The 21,885-nt window shown below is 50.4% G+C and overlaps 1 protein-coding gene across 3 annotated transcripts in view; it reads right to left on the reverse strand.

The window, feature by feature from the left end:
• Positions 1 to 244: 244 nt before the first annotated feature.
• NLRP12 (NLR family pyrin domain containing 12) overlaps positions 245 to 21,885 on the reverse strand; it is a 30,359-nt gene continuing 8,718 nt past the window's right edge. The window contains exons 3-10 of one of the 3 annotated variants that reach the window (XM_027037260.2): positions 20,099 to 21,800; positions 14,894 to 15,064; positions 12,960 to 13,130; positions 10,450 to 10,620; positions 7,821 to 7,991; positions 2,882 to 3,049; positions 1,021 to 1,191; positions 245 to 576 (exon numbers count right to left, since the gene is read on the reverse strand). In XM_027037260.2, the coding sequence (XP_026893061.2) occupies positions 489 to 576; positions 1,021 to 1,191; positions 2,882 to 3,049; positions 7,821 to 7,991; positions 10,450 to 10,620; positions 12,960 to 13,130; positions 14,894 to 15,064; positions 20,099 to 21,800 (2,813 nt within the window). In that variant the 3' untranslated portion in view covers positions 245 to 488. Of the gene's footprint in view, positions 577 to 1,020; positions 1,332 to 2,878; positions 3,050 to 7,820; positions 7,992 to 10,449; positions 10,621 to 12,959; positions 13,131 to 14,893; positions 15,065 to 20,098; positions 21,801 to 21,885 lie in introns of those variants that run through there. The other 2 variants (XM_015078932.3, XM_027037259.2) reach the window with 2 other exon arrangements.

The raw sequence follows: 21,885 nt of genomic DNA on the forward strand, positions 1-21,885 counted from the left end.
CGGGCAGGACCGAGTGCAAAGCAGGACTGCAAGGGAGTGGGTGGCGGGGCTGCTGGCCTGACCAGTATTCTCTGGCACCCGGCCCGCCCTTCGAGACTGTCTAGCACCCTCACGGCACCGCTAATCCTCAACTTTGCCACAAGTGCCATTTCGGCTGCAGGCCTGGCTGTAGGGGACTGTCCTGTGTATTACAGGATGGATGGCCAGCATTTGGGGAATCCTGACATTGCCAGGTGTCCCAGGGAGGGGTGCAAAAATTGCCCTCGGCTTAGAGCCCCTGCTCAAGAATCCTCAGGTCCTGGCCATGACCCCCCTGTAGCATCCCCCAAACTAAAGCTCCAGGCTCCACGATGCCTTGACCCAGTCCCCAAGCAGAAAGGATCCATCCTGCATGGGAGTGCACAGGAGAGCCTGCTCATCACCGTTGACCAGCGGGGTCCTGGGATGCTCTTCCTCTGCCCTGCCTTCAAGAGGAGAGCTAGAGCCATTCAGCAGCCAATGTCCAGGTGAGGTCTTGTTCCCCGAAGCACATCCAGCCTTCTGTGCGTCATTTTGTTCAGGTCCATCCCAAATAACCTGAGGACACACAGCGGGAAAGGTCATCCCAGGCCCAGGCTGCGGCATTCCAAGGTAACCTCCAATCTCTCACACGTCCTGCCTTGTTAACATAATCCCATCACCCGGTACTTGGTTGGAAACCGAGTCCCATGGGGAGGCAGGCTGGACTCTGAGCTACCACACTATCCCAAGTCGCTAACCTCTTCACTGGTTTAATTTGTGGCCATCTTTAAGAAGAAGCAGCCAGGTTTCCCCCCTTTTATAGACGGGGATATTGAGGAGCAAAGAGGCCGGACGGCCTCCCCATCCCACACTGCTTGCATACATTAGTGCATGAAGGAGACGTTTCCGAATCTTCTGGCCTACTTGCCCATCTCCGATGGGCATCTCGATTGTTGACCCTCACTCCCAACTCCAAGCCCCAGGCCCCGCCTCCTTCAGAACCAGAAACCCGTCTCTCACCAGAGCACTCGAAGTTTGCAGCCAGGATGACTCAGCCCTTTGCACAGCAGCCTGACCCCTGTATCCCCCAGGGCGTTGTTGGTCAGATAAAGCTCCGTCAGGGTCTGGCTGACGCCCAGGGCGGAAGCAAGATGCTCACAAGCTTTGGCTGTGAGGCCACAGCTATCCAGCCTGTGGAAGACAGTGGTTGAAGCAGTATAAGGAGCTACTTTGGGGCAGTGTCTTCAAGGGGATTCAGGGTGATGGTTTTAGGACACCGATTTCAGAGAAAGCAGAGTGGTGCCCAGCCAGTCCAGGTTAAGGCCAATGTGCTGGAAAACATTTAAGGGAAGCATTTAAGGATGCTTCTCAATTCACAACTTCATCTCCATAGGTTACCCACTGATTTCGCAGTCCTATCCATTCCCCTTTATGGTAATTCGATCCCCGTCTGTCATTGAAACCCCGGTCTCAGTCCATCTTGGGTTAACACTGCCCTTGAGCTCAGGATCCAGGCCTAAGTCGATTGGTTCCCATGTCTCCAAGTCACCATGAATGGTTTCAGTTGGACACAGGGCCCACCCAAAACCAGTGCATCCGACCCATACTTGATTTCCCGAGTTTTTTCTTTCAGCACTTAGACCTGGTAAGAAGTTGTGTTTTGTCAACAAGCAGGATCAAGGCAAAGCTTATTTGATAAAGGAGCCAATACAGCAACGAGGCGGGGAAGATAATGGAGATCAAGAATCCAAATGCCTAGATCAAGCCATACCTGAAGCCAATTTTCAGTTACATAAGTCAATCTCTCTCTCTCTTTTAGGAGCCAGTATGAATTGGGCTGCCACCTGCCCAAACAATATGCCATCTGATTCTCTCTAATTTCCAATCTGCCTCCCACTGTGTTTCTTTCCTGCATTTTCTGCCTTTCCGGTAACAATAAGAATGGGTAGCACCTACTGAGGAACAACGGTGTGCCGAGCACCTTGCTAAGGGCTTTGCGTTTACTTCATTTGTTCCTCACAGCAACTTTTGAAAGAAGTAGTATCACAGCAGGGATGTTAAGTGGAAATATTTTAATCTTAGTTTGGCTGAGGCTGTGAGGCGAGAGATGCCAGCTCCCAAAACGAGGTACAAGACAACAGCTCGGGACTCGCAGAGGAAGAGAAAAAAACCAGCTTGCTGATGAAGAACCACCCACGTCACAGGTGCAGGGGGGTCAGGAGAGGAAGATGAGGGTGCAACCTGTAGACGGGGTATGCAAGGAGGTCGGTCGCCACGGGCAGGCGCCTCCCCGGGGTGGGGGTGGAGGGTCCCTGTAAGAATGCGCATATGATCCCCGGGAGAGGTGCCTGCCAGATGGGGGGTGGGGACAGTGCTGTCCCTGAGCCCCATCCCCCCGCCCGCATCCTGATGCCCACCTACCCAGACCAGCACATAAGCCAGAGCCTCAGAAATGACAATAGAAACAGTCCCTCGGGGTGGGAGCCAGGCGAGTTTTGGGGACAAAGAAGGAGGAGGAGTGATAATTCACATTTGACTGAAATTCACACTGGAACAGATTGACTTTTTATTATATAAAGGTCACGGAGAAGCCAAGAATCTGCCCAAGTAAATGTCAGCGGAGAAGAGGAAAGTTTACAGAAAATGTTTACAGGCAACGATGGAAGGTAAAGTGAAGCATTTTTATGTTTGCCTCCTGCAGAGAATAAATTCCCGCCTGAGCTCTCTGCGGGTTTTCTCTCCACCTCGGGGCTCCCGCTGGCCCTCTTCCAGGGGGGGGAGGGATGTCCCTCCGATAGAAGCACAGGGCAGAGATGCGCCCCCAGCCGGAGACCGCCCCCGCCAGGCCACCAGTCCCGATGCCCAGGGCTCAGCTCACCACAGTTTCTGGAGTCTGCAGGTGGGGTGTCCCAGCCCCTCGCACAGCGGCCACATGCCCCTGTCGCCCAGGTCATTGAAACTCAGATCCAGCTCCCGTAGGTGGGGGTTGACCTGGAGCACAGCACCCAGACCCTCACAGGCGGCCGAGCCCAGCCTGCAAATGCCCAACCTGGAAGACAGGACGCACAGAGGTGAGCTGAGTCACCCCAAAGGCGTCCCCGGGGAGGGTTTCTTTGTGTCCAGGTGCCCGTGCAGAGAGGTGACCAGACACCATCCCCCCCCCCCCCCCACCAACCACCACCCGAGGCAGAAAAAGGGAGAAGCAAGGGGCAGGTGGGTGGGAAGATGAGAGGCAGAGAGAAATAACAAAGAAAGAGGGAAAGAGGAAGGAAGGAACACAGGGAGATGGTCCAGAGGAAGGATGATATTCAGTATCGGTTCGGTATCCATCTGATGAGTGCTCGTGTATCAGGTTCCTCCAGCTGCTGTAACAAGTTCCCACACCAGAGGCTCGCAAGGTAGACACTGACTGTCTCACGGCTCTAGAGGGAAGCCTGGCCCCGCCCCCCCTCCCCTGGCAGCTGAGAACCTGGTCCAGCCTCTCCCCAGGCTTCTGGTGTTCACCAGCCATCTTTGGGGTACATCTGTCCTGCACAAACATCACCCCATCTCTGCCTCCATGTTCACACCGCATCTTCCTCCACGTGTCTGTGTCCAAATTTCCCTTCTTCATGAGGACACCTAATTAGGGGCCCCTCCCTGCTCCAGCACTCATCTGAACTGATTTTATCTGCAAAGACCCTGGAATGGGGGGGGGGGGGCGACGCTATATCTTTACCCAGTTTCTTTCTTTTTCTTTTTTAATTGATTTTTAATTTTTTTTTAATGTTTTAATTTTTTTGAGAGAGAGACAGAAACAGAGCACAAGCAAGGGAGGGGCAGAGAGAGAGGGAGACACAGAATCTGAAGCAGGCTCTGAGCCCCATGCAGGGCTTGAACCCACGAAACACGACATGTGACCTGAGTCAAAGTCGGACGCTCAACCGACTGAGCCCCCCAGGTGCCCCAACATGGGAATTTTTTAATACAGATGAGCCCATAGTAGTAAGTGGTTTATAAGGGTCTTTTTTTTTTTTAAATTTTATTTAGTTTAAGTAAATTAAAATATACATTCTCTTACACCCAACATGATGCTCAAACTCACGACCCTGAGATCAAAAGTCACATGCTCTTCTGACTGAGCCAGCCAGGTGCCCCAACAGCAAGTAATTTATTTTTTTTCAACGTTTTTTTTTTTTTTTTTTTTTTGGGACAGAGAGAGACAGAGCATGAACGGGGGAGGGGCAGAGAGAGAGGGAGACACAGAATCGGAAACAGGCTCCAGGCTCCGAGCCATCAGCCCAGAGCCTGACGCGGGGCTCGAACTCACGGAGGGCGAGATCGTGACCTGGCTGAAGTTGGACGCTTAACCGACTGCGCCACCCAGGCGCCCCAGCCGACAGCAAGTAATTTAAGCATAACTTTTACCATCTGTTGTTAGGACACGTGGGGTGCCATGCACTGCTCAAGGTCACGGAGCTGGGGTTCACTTAGCCACTGTCCATGCATACTGTTGCAATCGAAAGACTATTTGGGGGTACCTAAGAGAGTCAAAAATGCTATTTCAGAGGCACCTGCGTGGCTCAGTCAGTTAAGGGTCCAACTTCAGCTCAGGTCATGATCTCAAGGTTTGTGAGTTCGAGCTCCGCGTTGGGCTCTGTGCTGACAGCTCAGAACCCGGAACCCGCTTCAGATTCTGTGTCTCCTCTCTCTGCCTCTCCCTCACTTGCGCTCTCTCTCTCTCTCCCTCCCTCCCTCCCTCCCTCCCTCTCTCTGTGCCCCTCCCCTCTCAAGCATGCATGCATTCTCTCTCTCAAAAGTAAATCAACATTTTTAAAAAGTGCTATTTCACTGTATAGTATTTTTTTTTCCAGATTTTCAGACATTCCTGCCTGTCCTTAGATATGGCTCCCATAGGGCGAAAACCTGAACTCTCCTTTCCTTTGAGGGTGTCCGTGTTTCCCTCAGGCAACATGTAGATCTACAGACATATAAACATCTGGTTGACCTGCTGTGTGTGGACAAGGGAAAGAACCCAGCCTCAGCCAAGAAGAGCCACATTGGGGTAAGTGGAGAAATGCCTTCTAAAACATTTTTTTATAGGGACACCTGGCCGGCTCAGTCAGAAGAGCATGCGACTCTTGATCCCGGGGTGGGGAGTTCGAGCCCCACATTGGAAAAAGACAGGAGTAAAAAATAAATAAACTAAAAAAAAAACAACAACAACCTTTTTATGCATTCTAAAATGTAATGGCAGAATAAATGTGTATGAATAGCTGAAAATTTGCAAGAAGAAAACGCAAAAGGGGCGCCTGGGTGGCTCAGTCGTTTAAGCGTCCGACTCTTGGTTTAGGCTCAGGTCATGATCTCATGGTTTGTGGGTTCAAGCCCCACATGAGGCTCTGTGCTGACAGTGCAGAGCCTGCTTGGGATTCTGTCTCCCACCCCACCCCCACCCTGGCCCCTCCCCTGCTCAGTCTCTCTCTCTCAAAAATAAATAAGTAAACATAAAAAGAAAAAGAAAATGCTAAGGACAGGATTTCCTTACTTTATTAAATGGCTTTGCAAAAATTAGAGAAAAAAACTGAACCCCACCTAACCACACAGGTAAACACAAAGAAGAAACTGAGAACACCCTTGACATTGCACTGGCAAAAGATTTTCTTTTCTTTCTTCTTTTTTCTTTTAAGTTTATTTTTTTAGTAGTCTCCACACCCACCGTGGGGCTTGAACTCACCCCGAGATCCAGAATTGTAAGTACGTTCTTCTGAGCCAGCCAGGCACATGGCAAAGGAATTCTTGGACACCTCACAAGGATATAAATCATAGAAATGCACACGGATCTGACCTCAAAACATACAGATTTGTGCCTGAGGAAAGCATCCACAGACAATTTGACAGGCCGAGGACCTACCAAGCAGACGTTTCCAAGATACGCACTCAACGGAAGATTAATATCTAAAGCGGGGAACATTCGCAGAGCAAGGCAAATATAGAACACATACCAAAGACACAAATAAATTATGCAATTAGGAAATTCACAGAACGGGGAAACCAAAAAAGCCGATAAGCACACGAAGAGATACTCAACACTGAAATGCCGTTTAAGAACATTTTACACCCACCAGGGTGTTAAAGATAGAAAGTTGAATAACCATCAAGATACCAGCAAAGTAGCTTTTCCTAAATAGCGGTCGGAAGAGTAAACCTCATCTTTCTAGAGCGCTATTCAGATCAGGTGGAGATGTCAAATTCAGTCTGAGTGTGTGACTTGACTCCGGGTTGGGGGTGGGGGCTGGGGGGGGCATTCAGGAAAGGACACACAAGAATGAACATCACAGCAGAGCTGGGGACGGGAGCACGGCTCCATACTATCCGGTGCGTGCAAATAACAACGCAGGTGAGCTCAAAGGGACGCCTTAGATATGTCTGCACCAAGTGCACATGCTCAGTTATAAAGATGAGTGGGGGAGGGGGAGAGGTTGGTGAGCTGTATCATTTACATAAAGACAGGAGTGCCTACAGACGAGCTTTGGGGAGCGAAAGAAGGAGACAAAATTAAAACAGAGGCCTGTGGGGGGCGCCTGGGTGGCTCAGTTGGTTAAACATCTGACTTTGGCTCAGGTCACAATCTCAAAGTTTGTGAGTTCAAGCCCCACATGGGCCTGTCCGCACAGAGCCCACTTAGGATCCTCTGTCCCCCTTCTCTCTCCTCCCCCACCCCATGCATTCTCTCTCAAAAATAAACATTTAAAAATTAAAAAAAATTATATGTATATTTAAAACACACACAGAGGTGTGTGTGGTTCCATAGTGATAGTGTGGACCGGATGCAGTAGAGAAAAGAATGAAGAAATGGGGCATTTGTCCAAATGTAACAAAAGCAATAGAAGCCAGGCTGTGCACAATGTCTTGAAAGAAAAAAGCAAAACAAAACTTCTAGCGTGAATGACATCAGATAATAGATGAGACTTTTGTAGGACAGACAGAGTCTCCTTTGGGACTATAGAGAAAAATGACTTTGTTTTGGAAATTGACAGCCTTCTGCATTTTCTTTTTGTTCCTCGGTTTATTCATCCATTCCTTCTTGTAAAAATATATTAACTAGGGGCACCTGGATGGATCAGTCGGATGGGCATCTGACTTTGGCTCAGGTCACGATCTCATGGTTCACCTGTTTGAGCCCCGAGTCAGGTTCTGTGCTGACAGCTTGGAGCCTGGAACCTGCTTTGGATTCTGTGTCTCCCTCTCTCTCTGCCCCTCCCCAACTAGCACCTGGTCTCTGTCTCAAAAATAAATAAAAGCTTTAAAAAAATAAAAATATATTAACTTTACTAGAATTAAAATTTAAACACTGACTCTGGATTTTGGCTCAGGTCATGATCTCATGGTTCATGAGATCAAGCCCTGCGTCGGGCTCTGTACTGACAACACAGCCTGCTTGAGATTCTCTCTCTGCCTCTCTCTGTCAGTCTCAAAATAAATGAACTTAAAAAATTTTTTTAAAATAAATAAAATAAATTTAATTGAGCGTAAGCTCAAATTAAATCCCCAAACTGAGAACCCAGACCTTATTTAGGGGTTAAGGGAGGAATCCATGGGGATGAAGCATTTGTTTGGAGTCCTAACAGATAAAACAGATGTTATCCAGGAAACAGGAGGAATAGCAAAGTAGGAGGGCATCCCAGGAAGAAAGAACTATTTGTGCAAAGGCCCTGTGGCAGAAAAATCTTTGAGGCAGATGTAGCTAGAGGTTAGGAGAAGAGGGAGTGACCCCAGTGAGCCCAGTGAGCCCAGATAGAAGAGCAGACTCAGATGATGGTGAGGAACACAGGACTCACCGGAGGGTCTGGAGTCTACACTGGGGATGCCTGAGGCCCTCACACAGCAGCAGCACCCCGGGGTCCCCCAGGTCATTCAGGCTTAGGTCCAGCTCCCTCAGGCTGCAGTTCACACTGAGGATGGACGTAAGGTCCTCACAGGCAGCAGCAGTAAGGTCGCAAATCTTCAACCTGTAGGAAATCCAATCCAACACGTATTATGAGTGTGTTCTATACAATGCTAATTTTATCTCCCCTACCCCCAATCTTAAAAGTAATGCATTTTCTTTTTTTAAGATATTTTTTTTAATGTTTCATTTCATTTTATTTTCGAGAGAGACAGAGTGAGCAGGGGAGGGCAGAGAGAGAGAAAGACACAGAATCAGAAGCAGGCTCCAGACACTGAGCGTGTCAGCACAGAGCCAGATGTGGGGCTTGAACCCACGAACCGTGAGATCATGACCTGAGCCGAAGTCGGACGCTTAGCCAACTGAGCCACCCAGGCGCCCCAAAAGTAATGCATTTTCAAAGGAACAACTCATTGTTTAAAAACGGGCAAAAGTGTGAGTAGACATTTCTTTGCAGAAAATAAACAAACGGTCCAAAATCACACGAAAAGATGCTCAGCATCGCTAATCATTAGGAAAACGCGAATCAAAACCACCAGGACGTACCACATCACATCCATTAGGACAGCTATTGTAAAAAATAATAATAACGTTTTTTACGAATTTCAAAAGGACCCTGAACACCACGAATGTTGGCAAGGGTGTGAAGGAATTAACTTTATGCACTGTTGGTAGGAAGGAATAATGGTGAAGTGAGTGTGGGAAACAATATGGCAGCTCCACAAAAAATTAAACACAACCCTATGCTCCATCCATTCCGCTTCTGATTACATAGCCCAAAGATTGAAAGTAAGCGCTCAAAATAATATCTGTGGCTCAATGTTTACAGCATTTTTCAAAATAGCCAAAAGGCAGAAGCACTCCAAGTGTCCACCAAGGGATGAACCGAATGGATTCAACTGTGGTATATCCACGTAATGTGATGTTATTCTGCCTTAAGAAGGAAGGAACTTTTAACGCAGCGATGTGAATGAAAGTTGAAAAGATACTAAGTAAAAGAAGCCAGACACACACACACACACACACACACACACACACAGGGCACACAAATATTTTGTGATTCTAGTTACATCAGGTACCTACAGTGGTCAAATACCATAAAGACAGAAAGTAGAATGGAGGTTATCAGGGGCCGGGGCAGGCAGATGGGGAGGCGGTGTTTAATGGACAGTCTCACTTTTGCAAGATGAAAAAGTTCAGGCGATGGATGGTGGTGATGCTTTGCACAACAGTGTGAATAGCTTAATAGTCTTTAAGTGAATAGTGAATAGTGAAAAGTGAATAGTCTTCATAGCTTAAGACCATGAAGCTGTATGCTTCAGAATGGCAAAATAGAAGGCATGCCTGGCTGGCTCAGCCAGTAGAGCACACGGCTCTTGATCTCTGGGTCGTGAGTTTGAGCCTCACGTTGAGTGTAGAGATTACTTTTTATTTATGTATTTTGAGAGGGGGAGGGGCAGTGAGAGGGGAGAGAGAATCAAGCAGGCTCTGCGGTGTCAGCACAGAGCCCGATGTGGGGCTCGAACCCAGGAACCGTGAGATTGTGACCTGAGCTGAAATCAAGAGTCGGACGTTCAAGCGACTGAGCCATCCGGGCACCCTGAAATTACCTAAAAAATGATAAGATGGTAAATTTTATGATACGTGTATTTTATTTTCTTTTTTCAGTGTGATGCATTTTCTTGGCTAAAGTAACCCAGGAAATACAGGAAATGCATTTTCTTGGCTAAAGTAACCCTGTGCTCCTCGTGTGTGATTCCTCAACCTGTCTTTGATGCTCCGCCATAAATTAGCGGTAATGTGTTTGGGATGCACCTGAACTGACAGAAGTACAGAGCAGGAAAACACTATTGCCCCAAAACCCACTCCTCAAAGGTGTCCTCCGTTGACATTTAGCACAGCGTCTTCCTATATACAGAAAGAGAAGACAGAGACAGAGTCCTGGATTTACCACGTGAGACCCTGGACCCAGCTGTGCCTGAAACCAGTCTTTCCCTCTGGACTTCTCGGTGACAGAAACCAACAAACTCACTCTCGTCTCCAGCCACACTGAGATGAGGTGTCTGTCCGGCCACACTGAGATGAGGTGTCTGTCCGGACAACCACAGGGATTTTTGTGGTTGTCTTTATTGTAGGGAGCTCTGTGGCATTTGACACTGATGTTAGTATTGCCTTGATGCTCATTTATTTATGATTTATTGTGGTAAAATATATGTGACACGGGGCGCCTGGGTGGCTCAGTGGGTTAAGCGTCCGACTTCGGCTCAGGTCATGATCCCACGGTTCATGAGTTCGAGCCCCGCATCAGGCTCTGTGCTGACAGCTTGGAGCCTGGAGCCTGCTTCGGATTCTGTGTCTCCCTCTCTCTCTGCCCCTCCCCCGCTCATTCATGTTCTGTCTCTGTCTCTGTCAAAAAAAATAAATAAATAAAAATAAAAAACAAAAAAATATATATATATGTATAAATGACATCAAATTTACCATCCTAACCTTTTCTTTTTTTGGCCCCGTGAAGAACTCACCACAGGATCCGCAGTCTACACACTGGATGCCTCAAGCCTTGGCATAACAGCCTCAGACCCAAATCCTCCAGCGAATTCCCCGCCAGGTCCAACTCCACTAGATGCTGATTGGTGCTGAGCACAGAGGCGATCTCCTGGCAAGCTCCGGCCTCCAGCTCACACTTCCTCAACCTCGGGAGGGAAGAGACGTTGAAGAGGCTGCCATCTTGCTTTCCTGGCTCCTCCCCTGGCCCATCCAGTCACCCAACACGAACCTACACATGTCACCACGGCTCAGAGATGAACAAGAGGCCATCGTCTCCAGCAGGAGCATCCTGTCTAACGAGGCAAAGGGCTAAGCAATTATACTCCAGGGAAGGCAGTGCCATTGAGGCAGGAGTGAGCCACAGCTCACGGCAGGATCTCCAGAGCTCAAGGTCTGGGTGGGTCTATCTCTGCCACTCACTAGCTCTGCACCCTCAGGCAAAGTGTCTGCAAGTCTGTTTCATGTTTCACGTGCTGCCTTAGGTTCACTGCCTGTAATACAAGGATGATGGTCACACCTGCTTCCTAAATTTCTTGCGAGGAGCACAAAATTTGCTAAGCGGACAGGATGTAGAACCACACCTGACACACAACAGGTGCTGGGACGGTGAGCTACTGTCGATTAAAACCATCGTGGTGAGGGGCGCCTGAGTGGCTCAGTCGGTTGAGCGTCCGACTTCGGCTCAGGTCACGATCTCGCGGTCCGTGAGTTCAAGCCCCGCATCAGCCATCTGGGCTGATGGCTCAGAGCCTGGAGCCTGCTTCTGATTCTGTGTCTCCCTGTCTCTCTGCCCCTCCCCCGTTCATGCTCTGTCTCTCTCTGTCTCAAAAATAAATAAATGGTAAGAAAAAATTAAAAAAAAAAAACAAAACCATCGTGGTGGGGCACCCGGGTGGCTCAGTGGGTTAAGCGTCCGACTCTTGGTTTCAGCTCAGGTCATGATCTCAAGGGTTCGTGAGTTCGAGCCTCAAGTCAGGCTCTGTGCTGACAGTGTGGAGCCTGCTTGGGATTCTCTCTGCCTGTCTCTCTTTCTCCTCTCTCTCTCTCAAAATAAATAAATAAACATTAAAAATACAATACAATACAGTACAATACAATAAAACCTAACTCGTGTTTGGCAACCTGTGCACAGTTAGGGAAGACTCTCTGAGGGGTTAGGATGGTTCTCAAAGGCTAAGTAGGAGTTCCCTCGGAGGAATAAGATGGGACGTGGTAAGAGATCATAGAAAATATACATACTGATCTCTGCCCCTGTTCCCAGCACAGAGCTCCTGAATCCCTGTAATTCCTAAGTGGTAAGAACACCAGGATTGCGTCTTGGGATGGGTGGGCTCCCGGATTGGCCTGGGCACCAGAGAGGCCAAGCCCTGATGAGAAGCTTAGAACGTTCAGCCCTGCCCCACCCCCCTCCTCCAGAAGGGACTGGAAATGGAGTAATGATCCATTCACCACAGGAGGAAGGCTCCCTAAAACCCCAATAGCAGGGCACCTGGGTGGCTTAGTTGGTGAAGCAAACAGACTTCAGCTCAGGTCATGATCTCACAGTTTGTGGGTTCGAGCCCCACTTCTCCCTCTCTCTCTCCCTGCCCCTCACTCACTTGTGCTCTCTCTCTCTGTTTGTCTCGCAAAAACAAACAAGCAAAAACAAACGATAGCACATGGTTGGGAGATTCCAGGCTGGTGAACACGTCCACCCCATCCTCACCGGGAGGGCGGTGCACCCAGCCCCGTGAGGCCAGAAACTCCTGCTCTCGGGACCCTCCCAGACCTCCTCCCATGCACCTCTCCCCCTGGCTTTCAACTGTATCCTGTATCATACAGGATCATTAGTTATCATCAACCTAATAAACTGAGAAACCTAAGTGTTTCTCGGGAGTTCTATGAGCCACTCTGGGAAATTAATCAAACCTGGGGCAGGGGGTGGGATAGAAGCCAGGTGACAACTTGGATTTGTAACTGGCATCTGAGGCTGGGGTGGGAACGTGGCAGGGGGGTGGTGGGGGAGCAGTCTCGTGGGGGGGAGCCCTCACCTGTGGGGCCTGACAGCACCTCCAGGCAGACGGAGGCAGAGTGATTTATAGGACACCCCACTGGTGTTGCAGAGTTGCTTGCTGTGGGACATCCCACACATTGGTGACCAGAAATATCAGAAGCAGTGTCCTCTGTGGGAGTAGGGCAGACCCCCAGGGGACGCTAGGTGGCTTGTCCACAACTGTGGCCTTGCGGCGAGAAGGGACGGCACGGCTAAACGTCACGAACTCACAGGAGCTCGGCGTGCAGACCCCTCGGGGTGTTGCTGACCAGTAAGGTGTGGGGTCTGCGAGGGTGAGTGGCCTGGGCACTCCCCACCATGGACGTGAGGTGGGTGGGGTACGAGGAGGCCAGGGAGGGGTTCCCTAAAGCTCAAAGGGTCCGGGGCAGGAGTCTACGGTCTCCGGGCAGCCCTACGGCACAGACCAAGGACCGGTCCGGGGTGCAGACTCACTGAATCGCCTGCAGCCTGCATCTGGGATGCCGGAGCCCCTGACACAGCATCTTCACACCCAGCAGCCCGAGCCCATTGCCGCTCAGGTCCATCCTTCTTAGATTCTGATTGGCCATCAGGGCGGCCGCGAGGTCCCGGCAGGCAGAGGGAGCCACACAGCATCTCTTGAGCCTGGGCACGAGGGAGGGGACAAGAACCAGGTCACTTCCTGTGGTCAGAGGGTGGGTTCTGCCCCTCGTCCTTTCTCTCCCTCCTTCTTTTGGTCTAGACCTATTTCCCCCTTCCTTTATTTTTTATTTTTTTATTTTTATTTTTTAACATTTATTTATTTTTGAGACAGAGAGAGACAGAGCATGAACGGGGGAGGGGCAGAGAGAGAGGGAGACACAGAATCTGAAACGGGCTCCAGGCTCTGAGCTGTCAGCCCAGATGGCTGATGCCGGGCTTGAACTCACAGACCGCGAAATCGTGACCTGAGCTGAAGTCGGAGGCTCAACCGACTGAGCCACCCAGGCGCCCCCCCGCCCTTCTTTTAAAGTAAAAGAAAGAGGGGCGCCTGGGTGTGACTCAGCCCGTTAAGTGGCTGACTGTTGGTTTCGATTCAGGTCATGACCTCCCAGTTTGAAAGTTCAAGCCCCGCATCGGACTCTGAGCCGACAGTGCGGAGCCTGCTTGGGATTCTCTCTCTTTCTGCTCCTCCCGCGCCTCTCTCTCCCTCTCCAAATAAATAAATAAACTTAAAAGAAAAGGAGGTCAGGGAGGATTCCTTTCGGCCGTGATGAAAATGTTCTGGAATTAGTGGTGATGTGTGCAAACGCTAAAAGAAGAAAGACGTGAATTATATGTCACTAAAAAATAAATACAGGCAACAAGAATACATATATATGTTTTTAATGTTTATTTGCTCTTGAAGGAGAGAGAGAGAGAGAATGTGAGTGGGGGATGGTCAGAGAGAGAGGGAGACACAGAATAGGAAGCAGGCTCCAGGTTCTGAGCTGTCAGCACAGAGCCCGACGCAGGGCTTGAACTCAGAGATCATGACCTGAGCTGAAACCAAGAGTTGGACGCTTACCCAACTGAGCCACCCAGGGGCACCTAAGACTCACCATCATAATCTTTTGTTTTTTTAATTTTTTAATGTTTATTTATTTTTGGGAGGCAGAGAGAGACAGAGGACGAGAAGGGGAGGGGCAGAGAAGAGGGAGACACAGAATCTGAAGCAGGCTCCAGGCTCTGAGCTGTCAGCACAGAGCCCAATGTGGGGCTCAAACCCACAAATAGCGAGATCATGACCTGAGCTGAAGTTGGATGCTTCACTGACTGAGCCACCCAGGAGCCCCAATAAATAAACTTAAAAAAAATGAGGTCACTAGAGTGGGTCCTAGCCCACTGTGACTGGTGTCCCTATAAAAAGAGGAATCTGGGGGCACCTGCGTGGCTCAGTCAGTGAAGCAAGCAACTCTTGATTTTGGCTCAGGTCATGATCTCACAGTTCATGAGTTCAAGCCCCGCATCAGGCTCTGTGCTGATGGCATGGAGCCTGCCTGGGATTCTCTCTCTCTCTCTCTCTCTCTCTCTCTCTCTCTCTCTCTCTCTTTCTCTCTCTCTCGCTCTCCCCCCATTCATGATCTCTCCTCTTTCAAAATAAATAAATAAACTTAAGGGGGGAAAAAAAGGGGAAACTGGACACAGACTCGCACATGTGAGGACACGGGGAGAAGACAGCCATGTGCAAGCCAAGGAGCGAGGCCTCAGAGGAGACCGACCGTGCCCACACCTGGGCCTGGGACTCCTGTCCTCCAGATCCCCTAGGCTGTGGGGCTTTGCTAGGGCAGCGGAAGCAAACACCACCATATACTCTTTCTGACTGAGCCCCGTGAAGACGGGGTGTGTGGGGGGGTCCGTCAGAAGCCCGCAGACCCCCCTGGACTCACCTCAGGTTATGAAGTTTGCAGCTGGGGTGTCTGAGCCCTTCACAGAGCAGCCTCACGCCCCGGCTGCCCAGGGCGTTGCGGTCCAAGAGCAGCTCCCGCAGATGTGGATTCGTGCTCAGAGCTGCAGCGAGCTGCTTGCTGTAGGCATCTGGCAACAGGTTCGTCTCGGGTCTGCGTGAAGGAAAAACAGGACAGAGTGGAGCTGGGCCAGACTCCGTGCAACGATTATGCCACACTCGTGTCCGTTTCACAATTTACAAAGTGTCATCTTTCTGTTTTACGTTAAAAAAAATTTTTTTTTAAGTGTTTATTTATTTATTTTTTTAAATGTTTATTTATATTTGAGAGAAAGAGACAGAGGGCAAGTGGGGGAAGGACAGAGAGAGAGAGAGGGAGACAGAATCTGAAGCAGGCTCCAGGCTCTGAACTGTCAGCACAGAGCCCGACGCGGGGCTTGAACTCAATGAGCCATGAGATCTGACCTGAGCCGAAGTTGGACGCTCAACTGACTGACCCATCCAGGCACCCCTCTTTATGTTTTACTTTTTTTTTTTTTCAACGTTTATTTATTTTTGGGACAGAGAGAGACAGAGCATGAACGGGGGATGGGCAGAGAGAGAGGGAGACACAGAATCGGAAACAGGCTCCAGGCTCTGAGCCATCAGCCCAGAGCCTGACGCGGGGCTCGAACTCACGGACCGCGAGATCGTGACCTGGCTGAAGTCAGACACTTAACCGACTGCGCCACCCAGGCACCCCTATGTTTTACTTTTTAAAAGTACGCTCTGTGCCCAACGTGGCTTTTGAACTTTCAACCCTGAGATCATTAGTCTCACCCTCTTCGACTGAGTCAGCCAGGCGCCCCCTACATTTGCATTTAAAATATTCCGCTCTAGGGGCACCTGGGTGGCTCAGCAGGCTACGTGTCTTCAGCTCAGGTCATGATCTCACAGTCTGCGAGTTCGAGCCCCACACTGGGGTCTGTGCTGACAGCTCAGAGCCTGGAGCCTGCTTCAGGTTCTGGGTCTCCCTCTCTCTCTGCCCCTCCCCCACCATGCTTTGTCCTTCTCTCTCTCAAAAATAAATAAACATTAAAAAAAATTTTTTTTTAATATTCCACTATAGGGGCCCCTGGGTGGTTCAGTCGGTTGAGCGGCCAACTTTGGCTCAGGTCATGATCTCATGGTTCATGAGTTCAAGCCCCGCATTGGGCTCTCTGCTGTCAGCCCAGAGCCTGCTTTGGATCCTCTGTCCCTTCCCCACTCCCACTCTCTCTCTCTCAAAAATAAACAAAAACATAACAAAAAAAAAAAAAAAAGAATGGCCTGACTCACATGATACAGGGTAAAACATGCAGCCAGTAAGGTCTCCTGATTTACTTCTGGCTGTATAGTCTGTCTTAAAACCTATGCTTAGGGGCTCCTGGGTGGCCCAGTCGGTTAAGCATCCGACTTCGGTTCAGGTCACGATGTCACAGCTCGTGAGTTCGAGCCCCGCGTCGGGCTCTGTGCTGATGGCTCAGAGCCTGGAGCCAGCTTCGGATTCTGGGTCTCCCTCTCTCTCTGCCCCTCTCCCGCTCATTCTCTGTCTCTCTCTGTCTCTCAAAAATAAATAGATATTAAAAAAAATTTTTTTTTAAAACCTATGTTTATAATATATTTATAATTATTACATATAAGGTTATACTCATATGCAATTATATATATTTATATATTTTATGTAAATATATATAAATACATATATAATGTAAATAATAATATAAATAAATATATAAAATTGTGTGACCCCCCCCCAAACCCTAGAGGCCTTAACTATGACAGAGTTATATGTACCGGGGGTTTAACAAATCATTGCACACAGAGTGTCCACACTGTTACGAAAACATCACGGTGTAAAAGTGACATCAGCACCTGTTGATTTCTGACCCTGTACGCAACCAACCCACTGTTGAGCCTTTACACGAACCCAAAAAGGCAGGCATTGAAATCCCATTTTCCGCATAGAAAGACTGAGGCTTGACAAGCAGAAGGGACTTGCGCAAAGCCGCACAGCTAGGGAGCAGTGGAGCTGGGATTCTAAGCCACGTGCGCGTGACTCCAGACCCCGGGCTATTGGCCACCATGACCTTCTTGCGTCCCGGAGCACAATAACGTAAAGTCCTGGGCACATGGCCCCACAGAAAAGCATTTAGTGTGCATTTATGGCATCTAGGTCAGTGCGGAAGCTGGTTAGCAGAACTGTGATTCCACATGGGATGAAGATTCGTGAAGAGCCAGGCAGCACGGTCACTGGAAGTAAGCCTCCAGTCGGAGTGAGATGTCAGCACATCGACCCTATTATCTGTACCCCCTGGGCCTAGACACCTCTCCTTCCTGGATTGTCACACGGCTTAAGTCAGAAGCAGACGTCTGTCAAGCCGACTGGGAGACCCTGTGAGCCGACCCCCACCCACTTACACGTGATTCATGCACAGCTCAAGACCCCTGCCCCCCTGCCTCGAGGAGGGGTGGGAGGTACGTCTGAGTCCCATTGGTGACGAGCTGGATGGGGTTCCCTTTTTTGGCTGCCTCCCTTCCTTGTCTTCTCGACTTACTGGGACCACCTCCCAAAGAAAGTCCTCTAGGGGACCAGAATATGCCACCCCAAATATGCCACTTTGGCGTAAGGATTATTTTGAGTTTGAGGCAAACGAGATGCAGAAAGAAATCTTCCCATTCCGACCACTTGTGAAAGTGACGACTCCCATAGGGCCCCTCTCCTGGGGAAGTTTTATGGCCACGAAGATGGAAAAACCTCGAGCTGAAGGAGTCTGACTCTTCTCTGAGAGCAGATCAGTCTCCTGTGTGAAGAATCTCCTCCCTCCACCAGAATGAAGGGAGGGATCCTGATCACCAGAGAGTGAATTCAGGACCAAGAAGCCTAAATAAACAAACCTTATTACTTCTTCACTATTGACTGCCCCCAGCCCAGAGTGCTTTGTCTTATCAATTCTTTTTTTTTTTTTTTAAGTAAACTCTACGCCCAATGTGGGGCTCGAACTCACAACCCCAAGATCAACAGTCACACACTCACTGACTGAGCCAGCTGGGCGCCCCTAATTTCACAGATTTTTTTTGTTGTTGTTGAAGTTTTTATTGACTTATTTTGAGACACACAGAGAGCGTGAGTAGGGGAGGGGCAGAGAGATAAGGAGACAGAGGATCCGGAGTGCTGTCAGCACAGAGCCTGAAGTGGGGCTTGAACTCACGAACCCGCGAGATCAAGACCTGAGCCAAAGTTATGCTTAACCGACTGAGCCACCCAGGCTCCCCCAGAGATCTTTTAAGGTAGCTCTCTCTATGTAATGACATTTATAAAGCTGATTCAAAATTCAGCTTGACATGTCCTCAGATGGCTTGTCAATTCTTTGCAAGTTGATTGTTTTTTTTATCTGAACGTATGAGAGCTTCCGGCTCTGATGCAGGCTTTCAAGCACATGTAAAAATTCATTAAAACGGGTCTGCTTTCCTCCTGTGAATCTGTCATATGTCAGTTTAATTCTCAGGCCCAGCCAGAGACCCAAAGAGAGAGGAGGAGAATTTTCCTCCCCTACAGCTCCAGGACGGACCTGTACAAATACACCTTACCCCATCTGTTTCCCCCGTATTTTTGCCTTCCCACAGTTAACCTCCAGAGAAGCTCACTGTCCTTTTCCTTTGTCTTGCCATATCTCTAAAAATGTATTGTTCTTGTGTTAGGACACTATAAAAACCCAGGTTCTAGCCAGCCCTTTGAGTTACTCATCTCTGGGTACTCCCCCGTATAAGTGCAGATGAACTAATAAACCTTTTTTGTGTGTGTGTGCCCAACCTGGGGCTTGAACTCATGACCCCAAGATCAGAAGTCACATGTTCTACCAACTGAGCTAGCCAGGTGCCCCGGAATTAGTAAACACCTAACGAACTTCTCTTTGTTTTTCTCTGTGAATCTGTCTTTTGTGAGTTTAATTTACAGGCCTCTGTTCTGCACCTAAGAGGGTGGAAGGAAGGAAAAGGGATGACTTTCCTCTCTTATTCTACTTACATTCAAATCCTTTTGTCTAAGGGTTACTCCTTGGGGAACCCAAACCAAAACAAAGTCTTAGTGGGGCACCCGAGTGGCTCACTTCGTTAAGCATCCGACTTCGGCTCAGGTCACAATCTCACAGTCCGTGGGTTCAAGCCCTGCATCAGGCTCTGTGCTGACAAGTCAGAGCCTGGAGCCTGCTTCAGATTTTGTCTCCCTCCCTCCCTGCCCCTCCCCCATTCACACTCTGTCTCTCTCAAAAATAAACACTAAAAAATTTTTAATTAAAAAAAAAAAATCTTAGCCAACAAGCTCAAGGAGTCACTTCCTGAGATCTTCCTTCCTTCATCCACCCCCTTCACACAGCCCAGCCCTCCCTGTGGCCGCCTATCACCCCGCCCTGTTTTATTTTCCTCATAGCAGTTCTATCTGAAACTACCCCAATGATCGAGTCTTGTTTGCTCGTTTGCCTGTTGACTTATTTACTGCCCTTGGCTCTCTCCCTTCCCATGAGGATGTTAGTCCTGGCAGGGGGCACCGCTGGCGTGTTCACCGCTGTCTGGACTCTGTAGGAAAGTGCCCGTGATAACATTTGTTGGCTGGAAACACTGTCCTTGACAGGGGCCCCAATTTAGTCCTAAGGAGTCCTGTTTAGGAGCAGGACACTAACCTGGGCACTGTTGACAACGTGAGGACCAGACCATCCTGTGTTGTGGGGGGCCGTCCTGGGCACGGTGGGATGTCTTTTTTTTTTTTTTTTTTAATGTTTATTTATTTTTGAGAGACAGAGACAGAGAGAGATTATGAGCGGGGGAGGGGCAGAGAGAGAGGGAGACACAGAATGTGAAGCAGGCTCCAGGCTCCGAGCTGTCAGCACAGAGCCCGAGGCGGGGCTCGAACCCACAGACCGTGAGATCATGACCTGAGCCGAAGTCGGACGTTTAACCAACTGAGCCACCCAGGCGCCCCCCGTGGGATATCTTTGTAGCATCCCTGGCCTCTTCCCTCCAGATACCATAGCAACCTCCCCTCCCCCCACCTCCTCTAGTGGTGACCACCCAACCCTTCCCCGGATATTGCCAAGTGTCTCCTGGGGTGGGGGCAAAAATCATCCCCAGCTGAGATCATGAACTTGGAGAGTGAGCCCCACCGGGTACTTACGACGGTGCGGGTAGCGCCTGGGGCCCGGAAGTCCATTTCCCGCCATCGTGCTCTTCCGGGCTGTAGGCAGCCCCGTGCAGGCGCACGGTCAGGGCGTTCCTGCAGTTTTTCACGCACAGGGAGGCAATCACGTGCTCCATCTTGGTGGTGATGTTGCCGACGACAAGCACTCGAAAGTGGCTCAGGGCTTGTTGGATAAACTCCTCCTCCTGGATCTCGTACAGGCAGCTGAAGAGCTCCAGGGAGCCCTGCTGGAGGGTGGAGCCCTCGCTCCGAGCTTTGCTTTGGATCCAGGCCAGCAGCTCCAGCTTGACGTGAGGCGAGACCTCCCAGCAGAGACTCTTCTCCAGGTAGCTCCTTGTCTCCTCGTTCAGGAGGCCAAACAGGAAGCGCACGGTGAGCCCCAAGAAGCTCCTTCCCGAAAACCCGTACTCCGCCAACAGCCTCGTCACGCTCTGCTCTGGGCTGGACCCGGTCTCCCCGGCGCCCAGGATGTAGTACATGGCGGCAAAGAATTCCTGGAAGCTGAGGTGGATGAAGCTGTAGAACTTTTCACAGTTGATGTCCTTCTGGAAGATGTTCATGTTGAGGAAGGAGGAGACATCTGCCCCATCGAGGCCATGCTTCCGGAGGTCCTGCTCCTCAAAGAGGATCTTCTGATTCCACACGCCGTCCGCCGCCAGAGAGCACAGCGCCCTCTGGTTGGCCGGGGGGTGCAGGGTGGGGCTCCCCGGCTTGGGCTGCATCAGACTCAGGAGGTAGAGCAGGTACACGGCCGTGGTGGTCCTGGACGTCTGTCGTAGGAGCCCCCCGTCCTCCAGCTGCTGCTTGAGGCAGGTGCACACGACCCAGCACACCATGGGGACAAAGCACAGAGTGAACAGGGGCTCGTTGTCCCTCATGAAGCTGAAGACTTGAGCGGCCTGCTCCGCATTGTGGAAATACTTGTAGCAGTACTGCCGCCTCTCGGCCTCCGAGAAGCCCAGGATCTCCACGTGCCTGGGATGCTCCAGCAAGCGCTGGAGCTTGTCCAGAGCCGTGGGCCTGGTGGTGATGATCATGGACAGCTCAGGCAGCAGCTTCTTCCCAAGCAGGCTGCCGAGGAGAAGCTCCGTGGGCCGTTTCTCCTCCCAGCAGAGGCACCAGGGGCCCTGAGGGTGGTGGAAAGAGGGTTTTAGCTCGTCGAAGCCATCGATGATGAACAGGAGGCGCTCGGGGACTCGGACAAGCTCCTGGAGGGGCACGCTGGGCTCCGGCCAGCAGCTGGAGATGAGGTCCTGGGCGCTCTGCTCCGAGGTGCTCTGGTTCATCTCCCTGCAGTTGATGTAGAAGAGATAATCAAACCTGCCTTGGAAGAGCTTCCCGTCGGCCCAGTCGAGCATCACCTTGTGGGCCAGCATGGACTTGCCCATCCCGGCCGCTCCCTGCAGGACCACAGTGCGCGGGGGCTCGGGGCGCTCCTCGTCCGGCTCAAAGAGGGTCTCCATCTGGATGAGGCTGGCCTGGTGCCCCACGGCTCTTGCCTGTCCCCAGCCTGTGTCCAAAAGCTTCTGTTGGGCCCACATGGGAGTTGAGTGCTCCTTCACCAGGAGGAGGCGGGTGTACCTGCGGCTGAGGTTGACGCATTCCCCCAGGCGCGCATTGCGGTCTTGCATCAGCCGAAACTTCCTGCGGACGTAGTCCTTGTAGGTTTCCCGGGGATCTAAGGGAGGGGAGTGAGGAGGGGGGTCCATGGGAGACTCATCAGCCACTGTTCGTGGATCGGCGGGCGAAAGCAAACCACGGTC

Source organism: Acinonyx jubatus, chromosome E2, assembly GCF_027475565.1.
Source record: "Acinonyx jubatus isolate Ajub_Pintada_27869175 chromosome E2, VMU_Ajub_asm_v1.0, whole genome shotgun sequence".
Lineage (NCBI taxonomy): Eukaryota > Metazoa > Chordata > Mammalia > Carnivora > Felidae > Acinonyx > Acinonyx jubatus.